The sequence below is a fragment of the Phacochoerus africanus genome, chromosome 5, assembly GCF_016906955.1.
Source record: "Phacochoerus africanus isolate WHEZ1 chromosome 5, ROS_Pafr_v1, whole genome shotgun sequence".
Lineage (NCBI taxonomy): Eukaryota > Metazoa > Chordata > Mammalia > Artiodactyla > Suidae > Phacochoerus > Phacochoerus africanus.
This window is the reverse complement of record NC_062548.1, coordinates 90,119,797-90,143,917: the sequence shown is the minus strand read 5'-3', so window position 1 is coordinate 90,143,917 and position 24,121 is coordinate 90,119,797. Positions and strand designations below refer to the sequence as shown.

Below are 24,121 nucleotides of genomic sequence, written 5' to 3'. Positions count from 1 at the left end.
ATAATTGTTGCAACAAAGGAAAAAATGCTGGCAATTATTTACTCTAGAAAAAGAGAAAAATTACCAAGAAAAATACAGTAGAGAAAAAAGAAGCAGGAAAAAAATTAATGAAGAACATTTATATTGTGATTATAGCTATAAAATTATCGAATATTGTTTTAACCAAAAATTGTGATACAGAGTAACAACGGTGAGGACATGATAAGGAATGGTAAACAAATATGGCAATATGAGCATATTATTTAGAAATCAACAGCTAGAAGAGTTCCAAGCTTTCTCTATGGAAAAGAGGACTGATTTTTTTCTGACACTTTTAATAATATCTGCCTTTTAAAAGTTACATATTACTTTGATTTTTAAAAAAGAAAAGCTAATATATACTGGGAATGTGCCAGTGTCCCTAGCTTTTTACCTTCATTAAGTAATTTAATGTTCACAAGAAACTTACAAGGTAGGTGCTATTTCATCCCTGTTTTAAAATGACAAAACTGCGTTCTTGTCATGGCTTAGCGGAAATGAATCTGACTAGCATATATGAGGACATAGGTTTGATTCCTGTCCTCACTCATTGGGTTAAGGATCTGATGTGGCTGTGGCATAAGCCAGTGGCTATAGCTCCAATTTGACCCCTAGCCTGGGAACCTCCAAATGCAGTGGGTGCGTTCCTAAAAAGACAAAAAATAAAATAAGAAAACTAAGGCTCAGAGAGATTAATTTACTCAAGGTCACACAGCTAGAAAGAGGCAGAGCCAAGATTTGAACCCAAACAATATCAACTCCACGAATATCCTTAATATAGTATCAAAATATTACTCTATCAAAAAGTGAAAATTTAAAAATTTCTAGCTCAATAACATAAACTATTTCACATACAGTAGAATCCCTCTGAAAATGCTACTTCTGTGATCTTTAGTCAAGAGCCCATCTTGTATTTTATATTTACTAAAAAATAAACTAGACTTGTATGTTATGTTCAAAACAAGAAGCATCACTTCAGTTAGGTTTCTTATTACAGCATTTCCCTTTTCTTGTCCTTCCACCTTTATACTAAGTTGTTCTACATTTATGCCTTTTTATTTTAAGATACTCCTTTTTTGAGGAAAAGGATATATTACATAAAATAATAATGTAAATGAAAGAAAAAGTTTTACATAACATTTAAACTTGTTTACATAAAAAAGTAACCAATGGGAAATAAACTTGCTATTTGAATGAAAAAAAGGTTAATATTCCTAACCCAAGACTCACTCATATTAAAAAAACATACACCAATTTTTATAAAGGCTATGAACAATTTACAGAAAAGCAATTTCAAAAGGTTAATATTCAACCTTACTACTAATATATGACACAATAGGAATGATATATACTCTCTCCTCTTCCTAACTGGTAAAGATAAAAATAATTATAACACTGCCAAAGCTGCACTGAGCCAAGGATATTCATACAATGCTTATGGTAATATTAACTGGTATAGTTTTTCTAGAGAGGAATTTCACAATATGTGTGAAAACATTCTTCTACTCATCTGTCCAAGAATATAATTTTAAATGCAACAACATTAGCAGTCACTGAGCTGTAAGAATCAACTTATGTGCTCCAAAATACTGGTGTGGGGAGAGGATGCTTACAAATACTATGATACAGCTAAATAAAATGAAATTTTACAATCAACAACGTTTTAACAACATAGAAAAATATGACAAATAAAAGCAAATAAAAGCAGGATACAAAATGTGCTTATAGATAACAATTTTATGTCAGATAAACCTACATATCTTAAGAAAAATCAATCAAATATTAGCAATCGTGTTCTCTGCTGACAAGGTGTACAACTCTTTTCTTCTTTGAAAGTTATTTTTATTATCCAAATTTTCTTTGGAAAACATTAATATTTTTACAGACAGAAAAAGCAAAGTTTGTTTGTGTGTAGTAGAGCAGTTTCACATACCTTGGTGGCTGTTACTGTCGTAGCTAAGTTTGTTGTTTTGGAAGAGGATCCATTAGAACTTGCTGGTGGTGACTGAGCCACTACAGATTTACTGTTTGTACTGTTTGTTCCATTAGCAGCACTGGTGGAGTGGGAGAAAGTAAATTTGAAGCCACCAGAAGATGTCCTTTTGGGAAGGTTTTCCTTGTCTTCACTTTCTTTTGCTAAGGCAAATGTAAAAAATTTGAATCTTTATCTATAAATATTTCTAAGTCAAAGCATCTGAAAAGAACAGTTTCTTAAAAAACTTATAAAATACTGCCTCTGCTTTTTTCTAAGAGCTAGAAGGGTAGAGTATGTTGTGCACGGGTCTTTATTAGCTAGAGTTTTAGAAATACCAGGATTAGAAACAACTGTAAGAATCATATAACAGATCAGTCATCCCATGCTAGAACTCTATACTGGAAGACCCTTCCAAAGACTTACCAGCTGTCTGACTCTTCCTTTTATTGTCCCCCCAGTAGGTTCCACTCACTGACTTCCATACTCACCGTGAAAACCTAATAATCTCTTCCACAAATCAATATTTCAAATACCTAAATGAATAACTATGATCATGTTTATCAGTTATTTTTTTTCTGAATATTCCAGGTCCTTTTATCTGTTTCCTTTATGACATAGGTGTCTACTCTCCTTTAACATCTGGCTGCTACTTAAATCTTTTTTTTTTAAAGAATTTTTTAATTTTAAAATGATTAAATATTAACATAAGTAACATTTTTAATGATAAAAAATTTTCCAAAATGTAAAAAACAGAATAAAAGTGGCACTGTTTTTATATCTTTTGCAAATCTCTTTAATGTCTGGTTTAAAAGAATATGATTCTCATAGATTTTCATATCTGCTTCTGCATTCAATCTATTATAATACGGCTGCTACTATTTTTGTCTATGATTCTTAACTGGATGCGATACTTCAAGCATGGCCTCACTGCCTTTATTAACAGTAGTCAGACTAGGGCAGTGCCTGTAATGAGTAAAGGCAGAAGAATCTGGTGACCAAAAGGTAACTATTCCTTAGGACAACTGCTCCCCCCATGCTCAAGTAAAAAGGACTTAAGACAGTAATGAATGGAAAATGAGTGACGTTGGGAAGAACAGTTTCATAGAAAATGTACTACAAAATTAAAGAAACAATAAGTAATGAGAAATGCCTTTAGAAAAATCTCACACTAAAAATCACAAACTTATATAAAGTCTGGGAAATGCCTCTATATATCAAAATATATGCAGGATAGTACTCCAGTAACACTAATTTCTCTTGCCACAGAATTAAAGTAATTAATTCTCTTGAAGAAAAAAAAAAGTTTGTGAAAAACACTAGTAAGACCCCAGTTTTACAAACAAGTTACATATATTTGACATGCAGGAAATTTTACTTTTACTTTTCTCAGGATTATTTTATCTTTATGAAACAATTTAAACATTTCAAACAGCAAAGTACTTCTTTGAAGCTTAGTTTTCCTAAGCTGTGCTCTGGAGTTTCTATGAATCAATATGATCTCTATTAGTATTGAAGATTTTGGTACAGAAATAAAGCCAAGACTGTTCACAGAAGGCAAAGTATAAAAAGACAATGCAATTTGGAAATAGCGAATGAAGAAAATCACAAAATGTCAAGTCTTAAGAAAAACATTTTGAACATAAAATGTTTTGAAAAAACTATTTGAAAAAAGTATACAATTTAATAGGTTTAATTTAGCATAAAATTCATGTCTTTCATGCTTTATAAACTATAATCACAACTTCATAAACAAATGCATAATTTCTGTACTAAATAAGAGAATGTACTAATCAAAAATTCAAAATTTTAATACCTTTTTTAGTCTCCATGAATTTTTCGTAACTATCTGGAAAATCATCTTCAGGTTTAGATTTTTCCACTGATGCCACAACTGGTTTTCCTTCCTCCTCTTCATCTTCATTAAACCACATTTCTTCATCCTCTTCCAAGGTCTTTGCATCTCTGCGAAATCTGTTACTACGCAATATAGATGGTACACTGTAAGAAATATATTACAAATATTGAGTATGATTTAAAATTCCTGACCAGATTAAATTTGAGAAAAAATATGTATAACCAAGAGGGGCTGAAGTAATTTTAACTGAGTGTAACATATCATAATCAGCTCACTTGTGATATAAGATGTAACCAGAGAATAGTCCAAGGATGTTTGTACATTAATTCAAAAATTTATCTTGAGTAATGATATGGAGCAGTAATTTTTCACATAAAAATTCAGGGCAGGGAGAATATCCTACCCTCCTACACAACCCTGTTCTAACTAATGATGCAAAGAAATGTCCTGGGTAAATTTCATAGGTAAGATCAAATTACACATGATTTTGGACACAATTTTATAGGCTATAAATATACTTAAACATTACCTGTTCAGTTTCTGATTTTGTCTGTCTTTTTCTTGCTCATATTTAGTCTTCAATCCTTTGAATGTCTGAACATATTCAATCGATTCAAGTGCTTTATAAAAGTTTTCAACTATATGTGCAGTAAGAGACTTGATATCTTCCTGTATAAGCACAAAATTTATATTTCACATGTAATACAATGCTTCTTAGAAGAAAAACTTAAAAAAAAAACTTTAATAGTTTCAAACCTTTTGCAAAAAAGGTTTTTCAGAATCACCTTCCAAAAATAAATACCCTAGTTTCTGTATACAATGAGCCAGGACCACACAGTAAACTTGGAAAAAAGGAGAAGCATTTGACTGAAGCCCTTTTGGGACTATAAAGAATATTTGAAAAGTAAATGGATTTAGTTTATGTCACCTATTTTTTGCATTTACATAATAGCACTTTACAATTTAAACAGCACTCTAAGGAGTTCCCATCGTGGTTTAGCAGAAACAAATCTGACTAGTATCCATGAGGACACAGGTTTGATCCCTGGCCTCCCTAAGTGGGTTAAGGATCTAGTGTTGCTGTGAGCTGTGGTGTAAGGTCGCAGATGCAGCTCGGATCTGGCATTGCTGTGACTACAGTGGAGGCCAGCGGCTACAGCTCCAATTTGACCCCTAGCCGGGGAACCTCCATATGCCATGGATGTGGCCCTAAAAAGGCCAAAAAAATAATTAATTGAAAAAAAGCACTTTAGGAGTTCCCATAGTGGCTCAGCAGTTAGTGAACCTGACTAGCATCCATGAGGACGTGGGTTTGATCTCTGGACTTGCTCAGTGGGTTAAGGATCTAGCACTGTCATGAGATGTGGTGTAAGTCGCAGATGCAGCTTGGATCCTGGATTGCTGTGGCTCTGGAGTATGCCTGAGGCTACAGTTCCAACTGGATTCCTAGCCTGGGAACCTCCATATGCAGCCCTAAAAGACAAAAAAAAAAAAAAAACCCCAAAAACAAAAACCTACTTTAAAACATTTTTACTTGATCCTCATAACAACTCTATGAGATAGGTTTTATTCTCCCCATTTTACAGAATGAGAAAATTGAGGCTATAAGAAAGAATGGATGGCGTGATGAAGACTGCATGGCTATTTAGGAAGGATATGTTGAAATCATATTCTCAGTGAACACTGAAAGGTATTACTAAATGACTTCGTTCCACTATCAAAACGGGATATGCCTTGCCTAAAAAACAGATTCCTCCAACTGTAGCACACTGTAGACACATACGTATGAGATAAAATAATTTGAACTTCTTTCATATATTTTTACAGTTCTCTAGTGGTATCATTTTTGTGAAATAAACCAAAAGTAATAACTTCTAAATTATTCTAAATGAACCATTTTAAGTGATCACTGCAGATGCATGGGTACAAAGCTAGCTCATTATTAAAAATAATTAAGCTCTGATTTTTAGGATTTAATATTAGTAAGAAATATACACATCACTTCTTTAAGAGAAAGACCATAATCTGGCCGCAGTGACGACTTACACGTCTTTAAACTAGTTCCTCAGCACACCTCAATCAAAAAATACGCAAAGGAGAAAAATTAGAAACCTAGGTAAGATGGTTGTGTGTTGTAAACTGAAACACAAACAGATAAACTGAGTTTTTGGATTCAATGTACATTTATCAATCACTCAAAGTTATTTTCAGAAAAACAAATTCAATCAAAGATTAAGGATGGGGCTGTGAACCCTAAAATTCATTTTATCAGCATCTCACCAAGATTTTTAAAGGGAAAAAAAATATAAGTTCATCTTTAACTTATAGAATAATACACTGTGAACGTGGGTTCAAACACTTGGTGAACTTGTTAACTGTGTTGCTTTTTTTTTCTAAGGCTAAGGCTAGTACTTCTATCCTCGTCATCCTTTTTGCAAACCATACTCTTAGCAAGTGACTACTCTAAAAAAAAACAAAAAAAACCAAAAAACAACCCAGTCAGCCAAATAACCTTTGCAAGAGAATAGCGTCATTCATCAGTACAAATCTGATTTCTAAGAAAGAAAACTAGACAATGAATTTCTAGTTTTGACCTTTTTTTTTCAAGTTCTTTTTTTTTTGTCTTTTTGTCTTTTTTGTTGTTGTTGTTGTTGTTGCTATTTCTTGGGCCGCTCCCACGGCACATGGAGGTTCCCAGGCTAGGGGTTGAATCGGAGCCGTAGTCACCGGCCTACGCCAGAGCCACAGCAACGTGGGATCCGAGCCGCGTCTGCAACCTACACCACAGCTCACGGCAACGCCGGATCGTTAACCCACTGAGCAAGGGCAGGGACCGAACCCGCAACCTCATGGTTCCTAGTCGGATTCGTTAACCACTGCGCCACGACGGGGACTCCTCAAGTTCTTTTTTAACCATGTGGCCATGTCCCCCAGTGGAATCATTTCAGCATGTGGGAGAGGGTAAATTTACTGTACTGGTTCTTCAGTTATTTGTCTTATCCCTGTTACTCATATAGAGCTCTCTCCAGATCTTTTTATGATAAATCTTCTGTTGTCTGAGACTGAGCTGTACCTTATCATTCAGGCCTAACTGTGCTCCCAACCAAATGAATGCCCTTGAATACGTCAGCCAAAACCACTCTGGGTGTTTCAAACCCTTCATGTATGAAATAAGGCAGCTGGAATAGTCTACCTAACTTCCTGGTCTCTTTAACTTCAAATTCCATGATAACATCCTACCCTCTTATGCATCTTGTATCAACGTCTACCAAGGGAATTATTGTTCAACCTTTCTACTCAATTTTTTTTTTTTTTGTCTTTTCAGGGCCACACACGTTGCATATGGAGGTTCCCAGGCCAGGAGTCGAAGTATCTATCTATCTATCTATCGATCTATCTATCCTCATAGATACTAGTCAATCTATCTATCCTCATAGATACTAGCTGGGTTCATTTCTGCTGAGCCACAAGGTGAACTCCTCTATTCATTTTTTTTTGTCTTTTTTAAGGGCCACACGCATGGCATATGGAGGTTCCCAGGCTAGGAATCCAATTGGAGCTGTGGCTGTGGCGTAGGCCAGCAACCTCATGGTTCCTAGTCAGATTACCCTTACAACAGGACACAGTGATCACATGAATGGCATGCTTGACTGCCATGGTCACATATGCTAAATACCCTAAAACTTTTGGCCAAAACAAATGAAACTGAAAAGAATATAGAGTAAAATAAATATGGTTTAAAATATTATGCTGAATTTCACAATTAACATATTCCCTTCATGGCTCAGCAGTAACAAATCCAATTAGTATCCACAGGACATGGGTTCAATCCCTGGCCTCACTCAGTGGGTTAAGAATCCGGCATTGCTGTGAGCTGTGGTGTGTGCTGCAGACGTGGCTTGGATCTGGTGTTGCTGTAGGCTAGCAGTAATAGCTCTGATTTGACACCTAACCTGGCAACTTCCATATGCCATGGGTGCAGCCCTAAAAAGTCAAAAAATAAAAATAAAATATTAATATCACTAAACATATAATTATTTTAATTTACTAAGAATCTTTTAATATAAACTTACCACTCTTATAAATTCAAATAACTCAATAACAGCTGAATTCAAGAGATTGTACCGAGTTCCATTATCCAGAAGAGCATTTATAACTGGCTCAAAAAGATTTCCCTTGGTGATGTAACGATTATAAAATTCATCTTTAAGGCCAATTATCCGCCTCATAAAACGAAGAGCACCTAATTAAAAATATCATAAGGAATTAGTTGATAATCCCACCAATATTAATTATTACACAGGTATTTTTACATAAAGCAATGTTTATGTTCTTCTAAAGTAAAAGCAAAACTGTACTAGGCTTTGAGAAAAACAGAATTAAAGAAAGACCACTCAAAACTTGTACACTTATGTAGAGAGCTAACAAAACTCCCAATAATTGGTAGGCTGACAGTTCCAAGACAGAGATTAAAAAATACCCCAAAACCATACAATGCAAATGCTGGTACTCCTTAGAGTAGTGCTGGTGGATGCACAGACAATGCAGTGAATGCAGCTCAAAATCAGAATGGGGTTTGTCATTAAGAGGGTGGGGACAACTATATTCAAATATAAAATAAAAATTAACTTAAAAAATGTTGTTCAGCTATGTTTAAGAAAAATATTAAAAATGTTACTTCACATTGTATCCAACAACTTCAAGTACTATTCAGGGGCTGAGATTTGTGTGTTCTGATCCTGTTTCTATCTACACATATGTAAATCTGTATAGGTATGGAAAAATGAAAAGAAATATGCAGGCAGTTAAGAACAGCTACCTTAAGGCCTTAAAAATATAGGAAGTAGTAGGGAGATTAATTTTTTTTCTATACATTAAATGTTTAAATTTGTAATTATGATTTTTATGCTCAGAAAAACCCCCACAAAGCTTTTTTTTTTTTTTTAATTTGGAAAGAGAAGGTTTATCTCTAATCAGCAGGTGAAATTATGAAGAATAAGTTTATAGTCTGCAAAAAATCAACACGTGAGCAAATATCAGCATTTAAGTTTGATTTTCAGTGGTCCAAGTGGTCTACTGAAAGGCTACCCATAAGTTCAAATAAATAACCTGAGTTAACACATATACATTTCAAGACCCATATCTCAAAAATATAAATGGCAATTTGATGAAGCAGTTATAAAAGACAGCAGGAGTGGTTCTATTAGAGATGTCACTGCACATGGTATTATATCAAAACAGTTACGCTAACTGAATCTAAATGTTAACAATATGTGAGTGGTAAAACACTATGACCACTTGTCCTTTAAATAAAACAAAATATTAGTACTTCTCACAATCACCTCTTTAACAGTATATGCACTGCTATAAAAAAATACTTACATGGGTAACTTAGGTTTCTCTTTCTACTAAAAATGTTGTTCCACAAAACATTTTACAAGAGTGTACATTTAAATTGTTACTTACACAAGGCCAAGAAGGTGTGCTTTGAATTCATCAAGACCAAGACTCTTCTTAGCAAGTCTTTGTTCATAATATAGTTTTTTATGTGATATGTGTGATGTTCCACACAAAATGTGAGTAGCTCTAAAATTAAGGCAAGCAGCTGTGCTGTTTGATAATTATCTACAAAGAAAGTCATCATATGAAAATAAACATCGCAATACATCTAAACAATGAGAATGAAGCATATATCCTATCTTTCAGAGCAAAAGTAAAATTGTATTTCCTCTCTATTTTTGTATCAAGAAGCTACAAATTTTAATTTTTTCATTAGGTAGACTCTCTAGAAGTATTAGCAGTTTTACCCACCAAATAGACATTGTCTTTCCTTTTTTTTTTTTTGTCTTTTTGAAGGCCACACCAGCGGCATATAGAGGTTCCCAGGCTAGGGGTCAAATTGCAGCTGCAGGTGCCAGCCCATGCCACAGTCACAGCCACATGGGATCTGTGTCACATCTGCAACCTATATCACAGCTCACAACACTGGATCCTTAACGCACTGAGCAAGGCCAGGGATCAAACCTGTGTCCTTATGGATACTAGTCGGGTTCATTAACCACAGAGCCATGATGGGAACTCCATAAATAGATATGTTCTAAGGCTCCTATATAAAATATTTAATAATGTTAAGAGGAAAAAAGACTCAATAAAAATCTATAAACATGGTAATAAAACCCTCATTGCATTGAGATATTCTTGGTAATGTTTTCTGAACATGTGCTGTCATTATTAATATTAATGGGTCTATAAAAGAATCCACTCTATAGGAAAGAGGAAATACCTTAAACTTTTTGCTTAAAGTGGGGTACGACAAATTTCCCAAGAAAAATTAAAATGCCTTCTTTAAAAATATCTTTGGAGTTCCCATTGTGGCTCAGTGGTTAACGAATCCGACTAGGAACCATGAGGTTGCAGGTTTGATCCCTGGCCTCGCTCAGTGGGTTAAGGATCTGGTGTTGCCGTGAGCTGTGGTATAGGTCGCAGACATTGCTCGGATCTGGAGTAGGCCGGCGGCAACAGCTCCGATTAGACCCCTAGTCTGGGAACCTCCACATGCCGCAGGTGCAATCCTAGAAAAGACAGAAAGACAATAAATAAATAAATAAAAATAAAAATATCTTTAAAGCAAGGATGTTTTTGGCTGTTTGAAAATCAACTGAAAATTATATCAAGATTTTTAAACAATAATCTTCCTTACATCAAATCATCATCTCCATGAAATGCTTACTGAAATATATCAGCTTTGTTCTTCCTCAAGAGGCTTTGGTTTATACATTCATGGAATGATTTAAAAGTGCTTCTTGAACATCAAAATTTAATATATGTCGAGAGTTCCTGTCGTGGCTCAGTGGTTAGCAAATCTGCCTAGGAACCAAGAGGTTGTGGGTTCGATCCCTGCCTCGCTCAGTGGGTTAAGGATCTGGCGTTGCTGTGAGCTGTGGTGTAGGTTGCAGATGCAGCTCAGATCCGACGTTGCTGTGGCTGTGAAACAGGCACGCAGCTACAGCTCCGACTGGAACCCTAGCCTGGGAATCTCCATATGCTGTGGGTGCGGCCCCAAAAAGGACAAAAAGACCAAAAAAAAAATTTAGTGTATGTCAAGAGCTTATGTGGGTAATTACACACATCTATTATAAATATCTTGAGTAAGAAAATATCAAGCTGTGAAGAAATTATGGAATCAGAGCCTAACAGAATAGAAAAAAATAATGGACATCATCTAGTCCAGGTATTTTATTTTTCAAGAAAACCAGACACAAAAATTTTGTGGAATATCATGTAAGTTATAAATCAGCATTCTTTTTATTTTTATTTTTTCAGGGCTGTATTTGCGGCGTATGGAAGTTCCCAGGCTAAGGGTTGAATCAAAGCTGCAGCTGCTGGCCTACACCACAGCAACATGGGATCTGAGCAATGTCTGTGACCTATACTACAGCTCATGGCAATGCTGGATCCTTCACCCACTGAGGGAGGACAGGGATAGAACCTGTATCCTCTTGGATACTAGTCGGGTTCTTAGACTGCTGAGCTACAACGGGAACTCCAAGTCAGAATTCTTTTAAATAACATAATGACCATCAGGTATACAAAATATAAAAATTCTGATATTTTAAAGATCTTTTCTGCTTTAAAGGTAAGTAAAGAGTTTTACTTGCTTCAGATCAATTTGTATAACAGGCATCACCACAGCCAATAAACTAATTCCTCACCATTAAAAACAAATTCTCTTAATTCCCGAATTTTATTTACGAAAGACTTTGTAATAGTGATCTGTAGTGTTAATTAAAAGTCTTGTTTTCACTTTCCTATATTACGACATGAAATTACTCATTATATCTTTATTAACCCAATCTCTTAACTGTTTGCTTATTTGAACCTGGCTTTCCTAGCTAGATTTTTGATGAGCGTGGTAGGGAAGACAGGATGCTATGTACACACAACATATTTTTCATACTAATATACCTAATATGCATGTTCCATGTAGAAGCAAGTGTTTACACTCAGATTCATGAACAATACCTAAGCATAAGACTACTATGAAGGCTAATTCCTAACTGATTTGCCATAGCTTACTAGATTTAAAAATAAGAATGGGGAGTTCCCTTTGTGGCGCAGTGGTTAACGAATCCAACTAGGAACCATGAGGTTGCGGGTTCAATCCCTGGCCTTGCTCAGTGGGTTAAGGATCTGGCGTTGCCGTGAGCTGTGGTGTAGGTCGCAGATGTGGCTCGGATCCCGCGCTGCTGTGGCTCTGGCGTAGGCCAGTGGCTACAGCTCCGATTGGACCTCTAGCCTGGGAACCTCCATATGCCGCGGGAGTGGCCCTAGAAAAGGCAAAAAGACAAAAAAAAAAGAATGGGAGTTTCTGCTGTGGTGCAATGTATTAAGGATCCAGCATTGTCTCTGCAGTGGCTAGGATTTGCTCCCCAACCCAATGCAAGTGTGTTAAGGATCTGGCACTGCCCCATGGGTCACAGCTGTAGCTTGGGTTTGGTCTCTGGCCCAGGAATGTCCATATGCCACAGGTACAGCAAAAAAATATCAAAAAATATCAAAAAATAAGAATGAACTAATCGCCACATTTCAAACATCTTCTAAAAGTCAAAAAACAGGCTCTGAATTTACAGAAATATAAACCAAAAAATTTCAACTGGGTTTTCCATCTTTTATATTGGAGAAAGTGGAATTTTTCTTTTTTAAAAAAATCTATTTCTGGATAAAATATGCCTTTCCTAGCCTTGTATAAGTGCATTATATTCTGAATAGGAAGAAAGTTATAATTCCCATTAGTTTCATGAAGTAAGAATTTGTACTTACCAGGACAAACCGTGCTGTTTTTGTTAGATCCAACTACATTATCTAATAAAAAAAATTAAAATCAGCGACTTCAGTAATAACAGCTTACATTTCCCTAGCACTTTACAACATACAAAGCACATCTTTGATCAAAACCTCACCTTACCTGCATAATAACCATTAAGAATTAGTAGCTCCAGTCAAATATTATACCTCTATCTGCATTCTTTTATTAGAGAATTGAGTACAGATGAAGAATTATTAAAAGCAATAGTATTGTAATTAATAGTATCGGAGTTCCCATTGTGGTGCAATAGAAATGAATCTGATTAGTAACCACGAGGTTGCAGATTCAATCCCTGGCCTCACTCAGTGGGTTAAGTATCTGGCGTTGATGTGAGCTGTGGTGTAGGTCACAGACGTGGCTCAGATCCTGTGTTGCTGTGGCTGTGGTGTAGGCCAGCAGCTGTAGCTTGAATTTGACCCCTAGCCTGGGAACCCCCATATGCTGTGAATGTGGCCCTAAAAAGAAAAAACAAAACAAAACCAAAAAAACCAAACAGTATCATATTAAAAAATGAGATTAAAACCAGAGATAAGACCAATATATCTTCCTTTGCCTTCTCTTAGTCATCCTCCAACAGTTAAGATATATCTTTGCATATAGGAATTTCTTAAACTCCAGAATAACAAAGATTTTTAACAATTAGTTATGCTTTGAATTTTTGAAAAAGTGAATAGAGCATTCTAAGTAAGTTTCGACTCCTAGGCCCTATTTTAGAGCACATTTATGTAGGGAAACATAAGAATGTGTATCAAAACATTGCGTGTAACAGCAAAACTGAGAAACATTAAAAGCAGGATGCTTCTAATTACAGCATACTCATATAAGAGAATACCATGTAAGAGTTAAAAATAAGTAACAGCTCTAGGAATCAATACGGATAGATCTAAAAAAAAAGCACTGGGTAAAAAGAAAAAAATGCAGAATAATGTGTACAATGTAAGCCAATTCATATCAACTTTGAAACCATGAAAAATATTACATTATACATGTCATACATAAGCATGATAAACTCGAAATTCAGCATTTCTTGAAGGATGGGGATGGAGTGGAATGAGAATGCATAAGAAACTCCAATAGTATCTGTAATTTATTTTCTTTTAAAAAACTGAAAAAAATGACAATTTTTATAAAGCCAACAGGAAGTACATATCTGTGGTGTTATTATCTAAATATTTCTGTATGCTGGAAATATTTTAAAATGAAAGTTAAAAACACATTTGTTTTAATTTATGTAAATGAAACCATTCTGCAAGAAAATGTTCTGGGACATGCTTTTTGTTATCTATTCAACTTTGTATTTTTGAGAACTAATGAGCTGGCAGAACAAAATGCAATTATTTTAATCGCTAAATACTATTCTATTATACAAATATACCACATAATCTTCATTTCTTACAATGCAACAAATTCTTGTACTTCTCATGCATATGCACAAATGTTTCCTAGGATATAACCCCAGAAATGGAATTGATATTATTACATAGGGTGTGCCCATTCTACAATTTTATTAGTTTAATAAACATTTTCTTAACTGACATATCAGATTAACCAAATTTTCTGAGACTACGTCCCCACACATTTCTCATTTCACCAACTGAATTGTATGTTTATCAAAGAGTCAGTCTTTTGTTTAATACTAGTTATGTTTGGTAGTATGACTACGTAATTTAAATATTGTAGATGGATGAAATGTCATAGAAGTATAGTATCTAGGGCTAAGTTGAATATAGCAGAATTCAATTAAAAAAAAAAAAAGATACCAGGAAATTCCCTTGCGGCACAGTGGGTTAAGGATCCAGCACTGCCGCAACTGTGGGTGCGGGTTGTAAATGTGGTATGGGTTTGATTCCCTGGCTGGGTAACTTCCACATGCCACTGAGTGCAGCCAAAAAAAAAGTAAATTAGATAAGATATGTAAAACTATAAATACTTAGGTATTTAAGGGAAAGTACTTAAAGCCAGAATAGAATTCTATACTCAAAATTGTTCCAAAAATACTCCACTTTAATAAACTGAAACCAGAAATTGCAGCTGATAAATCATGGGTACAGTTAATGCAAGAATGTAATACAGAAATACAATAAAAAAAAAATACAAAAAAAAGCCTTGCCTAAATAAGTCAAAATTTAAAGTAAATGTTTAAGAAGAGGTTGTTGTTGTTATTATTATTATTATTATTATTATTTTGGCTATGCTTGATGCATGTGGAAGTTTTCGGGCCAGGGATCAAACCTGTGCCAGAGCAGCAACATGAGTCACTGCACTGATGTCACATCCTTAACATGCTGTGCAAAAGGGAACTCCAAGAGTTTATTTTTGAAAAATTATTCTCTGCTGTAACCAATTTTTCTGATTAACCCATTGACTTCTATCCTTACGCTGTAAAATTAGAGAGCTTTTACTGTATTGCCAAATAAGTCTCCAAAATGATGGTTCCCTTGGATTTTCTAATGTAGACAATATACTCTAACACTAACAACGCTGGGAATAATATTTTTTTGCTAAGTGTTTACATCTCTTTTCTTCAAAGTGTAATACTTTTTGCCACATTTTCTGTATCATTCTGTAACTCAGATACTCCAAAATAAGGGAAATCATGATTTTACACTGCAGTTAAAATTTTTTAATAGTAATTTTCCTGTCATAAAAAGCACCAAGAGCCTGTTAGTTATAATACTTATCCTGCTCCTTTAAAGCAGAAATCATAAGCAAGTAAATAAGGGACCCTACCCTTTTCACATCTGTCTTCTGAAGTATTGGTCAAAAGTGGTGCTGTGAGGACATGCATACAATGGTTGTAGAAGAAATTTAGAAATTCACTTTTTTCAGTTTTCTGAAACAGAGAGAAATTTAAGAAATACTTTATTACCTTTATAATTTAAAAAAAACTTTAAGAATTAGCAGTGCAGTCATATACAAACAGTTGATACTTTAAGATACTGTGAAACAATCAAAACCCCTTGATTCACCTTAATGTTATTTTTCCAGAACTGAAAACTCAAATCTATTTCATATTACATATTACATAAAAATGAAAAGACCAGATAGTATTATTAATTTTTTTCAGGAAAAATTTAAAAAAATTAATAAAAAATACACATGTGACTTGAAATGCAATGAAGAAACAGTCAATGTGAGGACAACTTAACCACTTAAAATTTGAATCCCCAGATTTCATAAAGATCAAAATTTGAAAAAACACCAAGCTGATTTATCAAGCCACTATAGACGGTATAGACTGTAGATTTACTTTTTAAAATGTAAAAATTTGTGGAGTTCCCGTCATGGTGCAGTGGAAATGAATCCAACGAGGAACCATGAGGTTGAGGGTTCGATCCCTGGCCTTGCTCAGCAGGTTAAGGATCCGGCGTTACCATGAGCTGTGGTGTAGGCCGGCAGCTATAGCTCTGAACCTGGGAAACTCCATATGCCACGGGTATGGCCCTAAAAAGACAAATAAAATAAAATAAAATTGTTACCTGGAAATTTGGAAAATAATACTTTTCGATTTTTTTGGCCACTGTTTTTTATATAGCTGGTCTTATAAATTTATAATGATTTAAAAATAATATATATTCTCTAAATTTGAAGGAATTTTATAAAGGAGAAATATCCCAGCATTTTGAGTTAACCATTATTAATATCTTGGAATACTTCCTTAAGTCCTTTTTTTAAAGACTTCTTTCACTATGCAGTTACAATCATTTGGTATTACTAATTTTCTCTTTTTTATTGTGATAAACACATAACCTAAAATTTACTATCATAAATATTTTTATGTTTACAGTTCAGTAGTGTTAATTATATTCACATCATTATGTTATAAGAAGTTAATATGCAGAGGCTAAAGGCCATAAATAGATATACTAACACTTTACCAACATTTTAATAGATAACAATTTTATATTTTGCTGCAAAAATAACTGCTGGAAGAATATCATTGCTACTTGAATGACAGGTGTACAAATGCATAAGCATTTGTTTCTCAAAATTGTACATATTTCCAAAATTTTAGTATTTACATATAATTTATATATTTATACATAACTTATTACATATAAAATCATCTAAAATTGACTAGAGCAAGAGATTTTTAATCATAGAGTAATTTCTTACATTAGTTGTAGCCAGCATATTCTCTGGATCTATCAGAGTACGAAGAAGTCCCATTAACTGAACAGCACCTCCTAGCTCAGGATCGGTATCACAGATCATTTGTTCAATTACTACATTAATGAGAAGGATATCCTGAAAGAAAATGTGTTTCCATGAGACCTGGTTTGGATATAAGACAAACATACCAGCTGAAAGAACAAAAGCAACATCACACGGGAACCCAAAAAAAAAGATGAACTTTTTTTGTTTTTACTTTGGCTGTGCCTGAGGCATGCAGAAGGTTCTCTAACTTTCCATCTAGAATCTAGAAGTCTCATAGAGGTATTCTCATCTGTTATGGTTGTTTAATTGGTGTTTCTTTGGGGGGATAAGGGCTGAAACTTCCCATCTGCCATCTTGCTGACCTCTCTCCCAGTTTTGCTGCTATATTAAGCCAAACTCATTCCTAAGTGTTACATTAATTTCTTATGCTTTTCGGAGTACCCATCGTGGCTCATTCTACTAGAAACCATGAGGTTGGGGTTTGACCCCTGGCCTTGCTCAGTGGGTTAAGGATCCAGCGTTGTTATGAGCTGTGGTGTAGGCTGGCAGCTACAGCTCTGATTAGACTCCTAGCCTGGGAACCTCCATATGCCGTGGGTGCGGCCCTAGAAAAAACCAAAAAACAAACAAACAAAAACTTATGCTTTTCATTTTTCCCATAGGTCAGGCTTTCTTCCTACAGCTATCTCTAGCCGTTAGAACTATCTTTCTAAAACAGAGACCTAATCAAGGCATTCTTTTGCTTAGAATGTCTACAATATTAAAGAATCACTTCTTAGACTGGTTGTACAGGTAGTGACTATTCTAACCCTATAATGTCCAATACGTTATCTACTTGCCAAATGAGATTGTTTAAATTAAAATCAGTAATTCCTCAGTCACATCATCTACATTTTAAGTGCTCCATAGCCATAGGTAGCTAGTGGCTACCTTACTGTATGTCTAAAGAAACATTTCCATCATCACAGAAACTGAACAGCACTCTTCAACAGCACACTTTTATTACAGCTTCTCTGCTGAAGGAAAGGAAAAGGAAAAAACGGGATAGAGAGACTTAGACAAAGAGAAAAAAAAGAGGGAGGGAAAAGGGGGTAAAAAATGGAATACCTCACAATCAATAATACCAATTACTACACTCAATGATATGAAAGTCTTAAAACAAGTTGGTTTCTAAATCCTTGTTTTAGATGGGTTTATCTTTTAATGTTCTAAAGTCTCATTTTAATGAAACCTGAGTAGTTATTAAAGTATGTAACACAAAAGAGACACAAATCCACAAACTGTTCAATTCTGAATAAAGGCCAGTCCTTTTTTTTGGGGTGGTGGTGGGGGACTAAACATTCATTTAATTTTTTAAAAGAGTCGCAGTATTTATTTATGAGTTTTTTTGGCTGTGTCTGAAGCATACAAAAGTTCCCGGGCCAGGCACCAAACCTATGCCACAGCAGCAACCTGAGCCACAGCAGTGACAATGAAAGGCCAGTCTTTTGTAATCAAATATGCTCTGAAAATAAATAGCAAATCTGACTTCTGCTTTTGGCCAAAATGAATGACAGGAACTTGATTTACTCCTTTCTTTTCTTTTTGTTCATTCCATAGCATATGGAGTTCCTGGGACAGGGATCAGATCTGGGCTGCAGGAGTGATCTGCTCTGCAGCTGCGACAACACCAGATCATTTAATCCACTGTGCTTGGCTAGGGATTGAATCTGTGTCCTGGCACTGCAGGGGTGCTGAAGCTCCAGTTGCACTACAGCGGCAACTCGTAAATTTACTCTTTTAACTCAAAGAAAAACAACAAAAACCCAGACAAAATATATGAAATATATATGAAAATAAAACTATATAAAACAAAATATATGAAACACATCAGCCAATGAAGGAAACTGAGAAACAAATGAGATGAGCTCTATGACACATGTTAGATATTATTATTATTAATAATGACTGCATTCTGCAAACTAAATAAAAATCAACTTTTAAAATTCTAGAATTAGGAGTTCTCATTGTGGCTCAGTGGGTTACAAACCCAACATAGTGTCCATGAGGATGTGGTATCAACCCATGGCCTTGCTCAGTGGGTTAAGGATCCAGCATGGATGCAAGCTGTAGCTCAGATCTGGCGTTGCTGTGGCTGTGGTGTAGGCCAGCAGCTTCAGCTCTGATTCAACCCTAGCCTGGGAACTTCCATATGCTGCAGGCGAGGCCCATTAAAAAAAAAAAAAACACTGTAATTAACTACTTGTCTAGAGATTATGTTGCACAGAGCAGCAAGGAATAATATCGAGACAGTCTAATTTCAGGTACTCACCTCAGTAAACAGTTAAAACTAGTCTACTACAATGCGTGACTAAATTCACTCAATAGCAATAATGTGCTTTCAGAGACAATAAACAAGTAGTTCATAAGCAATATAACATATTATTTAACATTCATCAATGAACTAAAAATATTACCAGCATTATAAGCTGTCTGTAAAAAAGAATATGCTTCACTGTCTTAGCTATGCTGGTGAAGAGAATGAATAGCTAAATTAAAAGATTTAATCTCTAATTGTAGTACAGCTAATAACTAACATTCTAAGTGACCTTATTAACTTTTCCATGCCCATTTCTCCAATGGAACAGATAACTTAAAGTCAGACCAGTCTCAAAACTCAAGTCAGCATTTCTAATGGGCTGCTAGTTCTTTACTAGTATTAAAAAAAATTCACTTTTCCTTAACCTGCTTCTCTAGTCATGGCATTAATTAGGCTAGAAAACTCATGCTCATGCCATTATAGCAAAATAATGCAGATGAAGACAAACTACAGGAAAATTCCTTCTTTGGATGTCAAACTATGACTTGATCTGAAAACAATTCATTATAGATTAACCCTAGTGAAATTATTCCAGTGCTGGTCACCAAAATCTATTCTAGATAAAATTCACACTCTCCTATATATATACAGTCTTAAGAGGGACTCCCTTCTCATTAATGCCTGCTTACTCCCATGGTCTCTTTGTTTTACTTTTTACACCACACTGGTAGCTCTGCAATTACAACCTTCCTTCAAACAAGTTTCTAAGTGCCACTATCATATACAAGCAATACTCTGAGGTCTAAGTCAGGGGTCATCAACCCCTCTGGTTGCTTACACTGTAAATAGGTTTTTTTTTTTTGTATTTTTGCCTTTTCTAGGGCCACTTCTGCGGCATATGGAGGTTCCCAGGCTAGGGGTCGAATGGGAGCTGTAGCCACTGGCCTACGCCAGAGCCACAGCAGCGCGGGATCAAACCTGCAACCTTATAGTACCCAGTCGGATTCGTTAACCACTGCGCCACGATGGGAACTCCAAGATATATTTCTTAAAAATTTTAACTTCTATGGTATACTTTCTATTCTATGGTATCAGACAGTCACTGTTAGCCAAGGGGCAATCATGAGGAAGTTACATGAAAAATCTGCACAGACACTTTCTGGTAAGCTCAAGAAAATATCAGAATCTGTGTACCATAGATTCCATACATATAGTAAGTCAGAGGAGAAAGAAAATGGTAAGAGCAGGAAGAATATTCTGAGGTAGTAGGATAAAAATTACTGATGGATGTTGTGGAAACATCACAAGTTTTTAAAAAATATATAAATGTAAATAAGAATTATAAAGAAAGCTCATGTACATAAAATTTGCTCTTGCAGCTACTTGAATGAAAGTTATGAGCATCATAAAGCCAATACTTCTTTCAAATCCATTCTGACATGTTAGAAGAAAGCAACAATAGTTCTTCAAATCCTATGGAAGAACTTAATGCTCCAACTCTATTCTGTGAAATGGTAAAGCAGCCTGGACAAAGAAAACTTAAGCTCATTTTTAAAAGCCGTGAGGGAATTTCCTGGTATGATGCACTGAAGAAAATGTTACTTTGTGCCATTCCTGACACAAAGAAATAACCTAAATCAAATCATGAGGAAACATCAGACAAATCCAAATTTCTAGATATTGGACCAGAAACTTTTTTTTTTTTTGTCTTTTTGCCATTTCTTGGGTGCTCCCGTGGCATATGGAGGTTCCCAGGCTAGGGGTGGAATCGGACCTGTAGCCACTGGCCTACACCAGAGCCACAGCAGTGCGGGATCCGAGCCATGTCTGCAAATTACACCACAGCTCATGGCAACGCCGGATCCTTAACCCACTGAGCAAGGCCAGGGATTGAACCTGCAACCTCATGGTTCCTAGTTGGATTCGTTAACCACTGAGCCACGACGGGAACTCCAGAAACTTTTCATTTTTGTCTTGAGTAATAAGGAGATTACTCAGACAAATGATAAAATCTGAATTAGGACTGTAGTTAGAAAACAGTATTATAAAAACGTTAATTTCATTTCCTGATTTTGATAATTATACTGTGGTAATGTAGAGTTTTTAGTAGATAGATACTGAAACAAAAGGCTAAAGGAGCATTGTGTCATCATTTCTGTACCTTATTTTTCAACGATTCAGAAAAAATTAATTATACATCCATGCATGTAAATGTGTATATACAAATACAAGCAAAGAAAGACAATGATAAAGCAAATGAGACTTAAAATGTTAATATCTGGGTGAAATGTACATGGAAGTTCTTTATAATATTACTGTAATTTTTATGTAAATTTAAAATTACTTCAAAATAAAAAGTTAAAAATTGACACAACTTTAAGAAATAAAATGTGATATGTTCAATACAAAATATTGATACTGAATGATCAACCCGGAGAGATGAGCTTACATATTTTTTTAACCTCTTATTATGGTAAATTTCACTGCCCAGAATTATTCTGAAGCAAATTCTGTATATAATTCTACAAATAATTTCGTATAACTCTTTAAAAAACACAAGTGCTTTAAAAGTAAAATAACCTCAAGGCTAATATATCTAAAAAAAAAAAATGAATTTATTTCTAAGTGAGAAATACACTGAAAATACCTTCCAAAATAAACAGTTCAGTAATAGTTGTATTACTTATCCAGTCAGATTCCTATAGTTTTACTGAATGTTTCAAAGGACAGCGGCATAAAAATATGTGCAATCTGTAGCACAGCAAAAAGACTGAAATTATTGCTATCCTTCTAGGTTGGGTAGAAATAATGACTACAATAACAAAAAAAGTGTTAATATTTCCTTGTTTCTCAACACATTTTTTTTTTTTTAATGGCCTCACCCGTGGCACCTGGAGGTTCCCAGCCTAAGAGTCTAACCAAAGCTGTAGCCACTGGCCTGTACCATAGCCACAGCAACGACATCTGAGCCGCATCTGTGACCTACACCGCAGCTCAGGGCAACTCCAGATCCTAACCCACTGAGCAAGACCCTGCAGGGGTTGAACCTGCGCCCTCATACATGCTAGTCAGATTCATTTCCACTGAGCCACGATGGGAACTCCTCAACACATATTTTAATATTGTAATCCATGTTCCTAAAATCAAATCTGCTTCATAATATTAGAAAAGATAAGTTTGAACAGTGTGCATTTATTTTAAGAGTATCAAAAATATTAACTGCCCATTGAATATACAGGTAACTTCTTTCTTTTCAAATAACAGCAACTCAATATAGCAGAATTGAGTATGAAGAATCCTTAAATTTTTAAAAAGGTTAATTATTTTAAGACAACAAAAATTTTAAATTGGAAAATTGTCAGACCTCAGAAAATTCAGGGAAATGAAAGAACTTGAAGAGTATAAAGAGAAATTAAAAAGGGACTTTAAACAAGAGAAAAAGAAGAATTAAAAAGGGACTTTTCATTGTTAAAAACTGGAAACTGTGGAGTTCCTGCTATTGAGCAGAGGGTTAAAGAATACAACTGTGGTGGTGGCCTAGGTTGCTATGTAGGGTTCGATCTCAGCCTGGTGCAGTGGGTTAAAAGATCTGGTGTAACCTCAGTTGTGGCCGGATTCAATCCCTACCCAGGGAACTTTCATATGCTGAGGGTGTGGCCATTAAAAAAAAATCATCAGCTGCTTCTTTATGTCTCATGTATCAATCAAATGTAAACAAGGAAATATTTGTAACAAAAATCTAAATAAAAGCTTTAAAAGTTAAGAATTCTAAGTAAATTATTATTCTCATGGTCTGAGAGACTTTATGAATGCTCTTAATCCCATACATGACTGAGAATGAAGCAAAAGAAGTGTTAATTTCAGTTATCTTTTGCAAAGCACAGCACTAAGAATCTCAACAGTGAGATTATAAACTGATTAATAAGCTAGGCATATATTTAAGGACAAATCTAGCACCATTTGGGTTTTTTGAACACAAATATACTTAACACAAAATATTTCTTTTATTTCTTTCCTACTGCCTAAGCCACAGCATTAGCCCAAACTGATTCTAAAATAAAACTGCTTCATTATTATTATTTTTTGGCCAGGAACTGAATCCATGCCACAGCAGTAACCAGAACCACAGTAGTGACAATGCCCGATCCTTATTCCATTGTGCCACTAGGGAACTACTGAAATAAAATTTCTTTAAAAATAAAATAAAAAACACTGGAAATACCTAACAAAGATAGAATATAAAAATCTAAGTAGACATTAATAAATTAAACATAAAACATACAGAACTACTACAGTTTAATTCAAAAAACAGTAACTCAAACATACATGAATCAAATTAACACTGGGAAGCTAAACCTTCTTTAAGAAGGGACATAATTGGGAGTTCCCGTCATGGCACAGTGGTTAACGAATCTGACGAGGAACCATGCGGTTGTGGGTTCGATCCCTGGCCTTGCTCAGCAGGTTAAGAATCTACCGTTGCTGTGAGCTGTGGTGTAGGTTGCAGACACAGCTCGGATCCAGCACTGCTGTGGCTGTGGTGTAGGCCAGTGGCTACGGCTCCTATTAGACCCCTAGTCTGGGAACCTCCATGTGCCGCAGAAGCGGCTCTAGAAAAGGCAAAAAGACAAAAAAAAAAAAAAGGCACATAACTGTATTTTACTTATTTTCTACTTAGCACTAAAATATATTTAATACAAGAAAGAATACTTCAATTACAACTATATGTTCATTTTGTCCTTAATAGTTTAAGGGCAAAGTTTAAATATTTTTGTAGTGGGAAAATATAACAATTGGTCTCATTAATATATGTTCATCCTCACTAAAAAAAAGACATGTCTGAATAAGTGGAAGAAATTTCTTAATTATACTAGAGAGGTGCCCAACCTAAGCACTTAAAATTACATTTTATTAGTACTTTCAACTTAAAAAAAAAACAAAACAAACAAT

General features: G+C 35.0%; 1 protein-coding gene across 2 annotated transcripts in view; it reads right to left on the bottom strand.

Annotated features, from left to right (window-relative positions):
* The window catches only part of PPP4R3B (protein phosphatase 4 regulatory subunit 3B), a 58,523-nt gene that overhangs the window by 4,648 nt on the left and 29,754 nt on the right, over positions 1-24,121 (bottom strand). For both annotated transcript variants that reach the window (XM_047782045.1, XM_047782044.1), the window contains 8 exons: positions 16,831-16,962; positions 15,445-15,547; positions 12,669-12,710; positions 9,315-9,473; positions 7,922-8,091; positions 4,378-4,517; positions 3,807-3,991; positions 1,952-2,154 (listed from right to left, as the gene is read on the bottom strand). In XM_047782045.1, the coding sequence (XP_047638001.1) occupies positions 1,952-2,154; positions 3,807-3,991; positions 4,378-4,517; positions 7,922-8,091; positions 9,315-9,473; positions 12,669-12,710; positions 15,445-15,547; positions 16,831-16,962 (1,134 nt within the window). The remainder of the gene's footprint in view (positions 1-1,951; positions 2,155-3,806; positions 3,992-4,377; positions 4,518-7,921; positions 8,092-9,314; positions 9,474-12,668; positions 12,711-15,444; positions 15,548-16,830; positions 16,963-24,121) is intronic.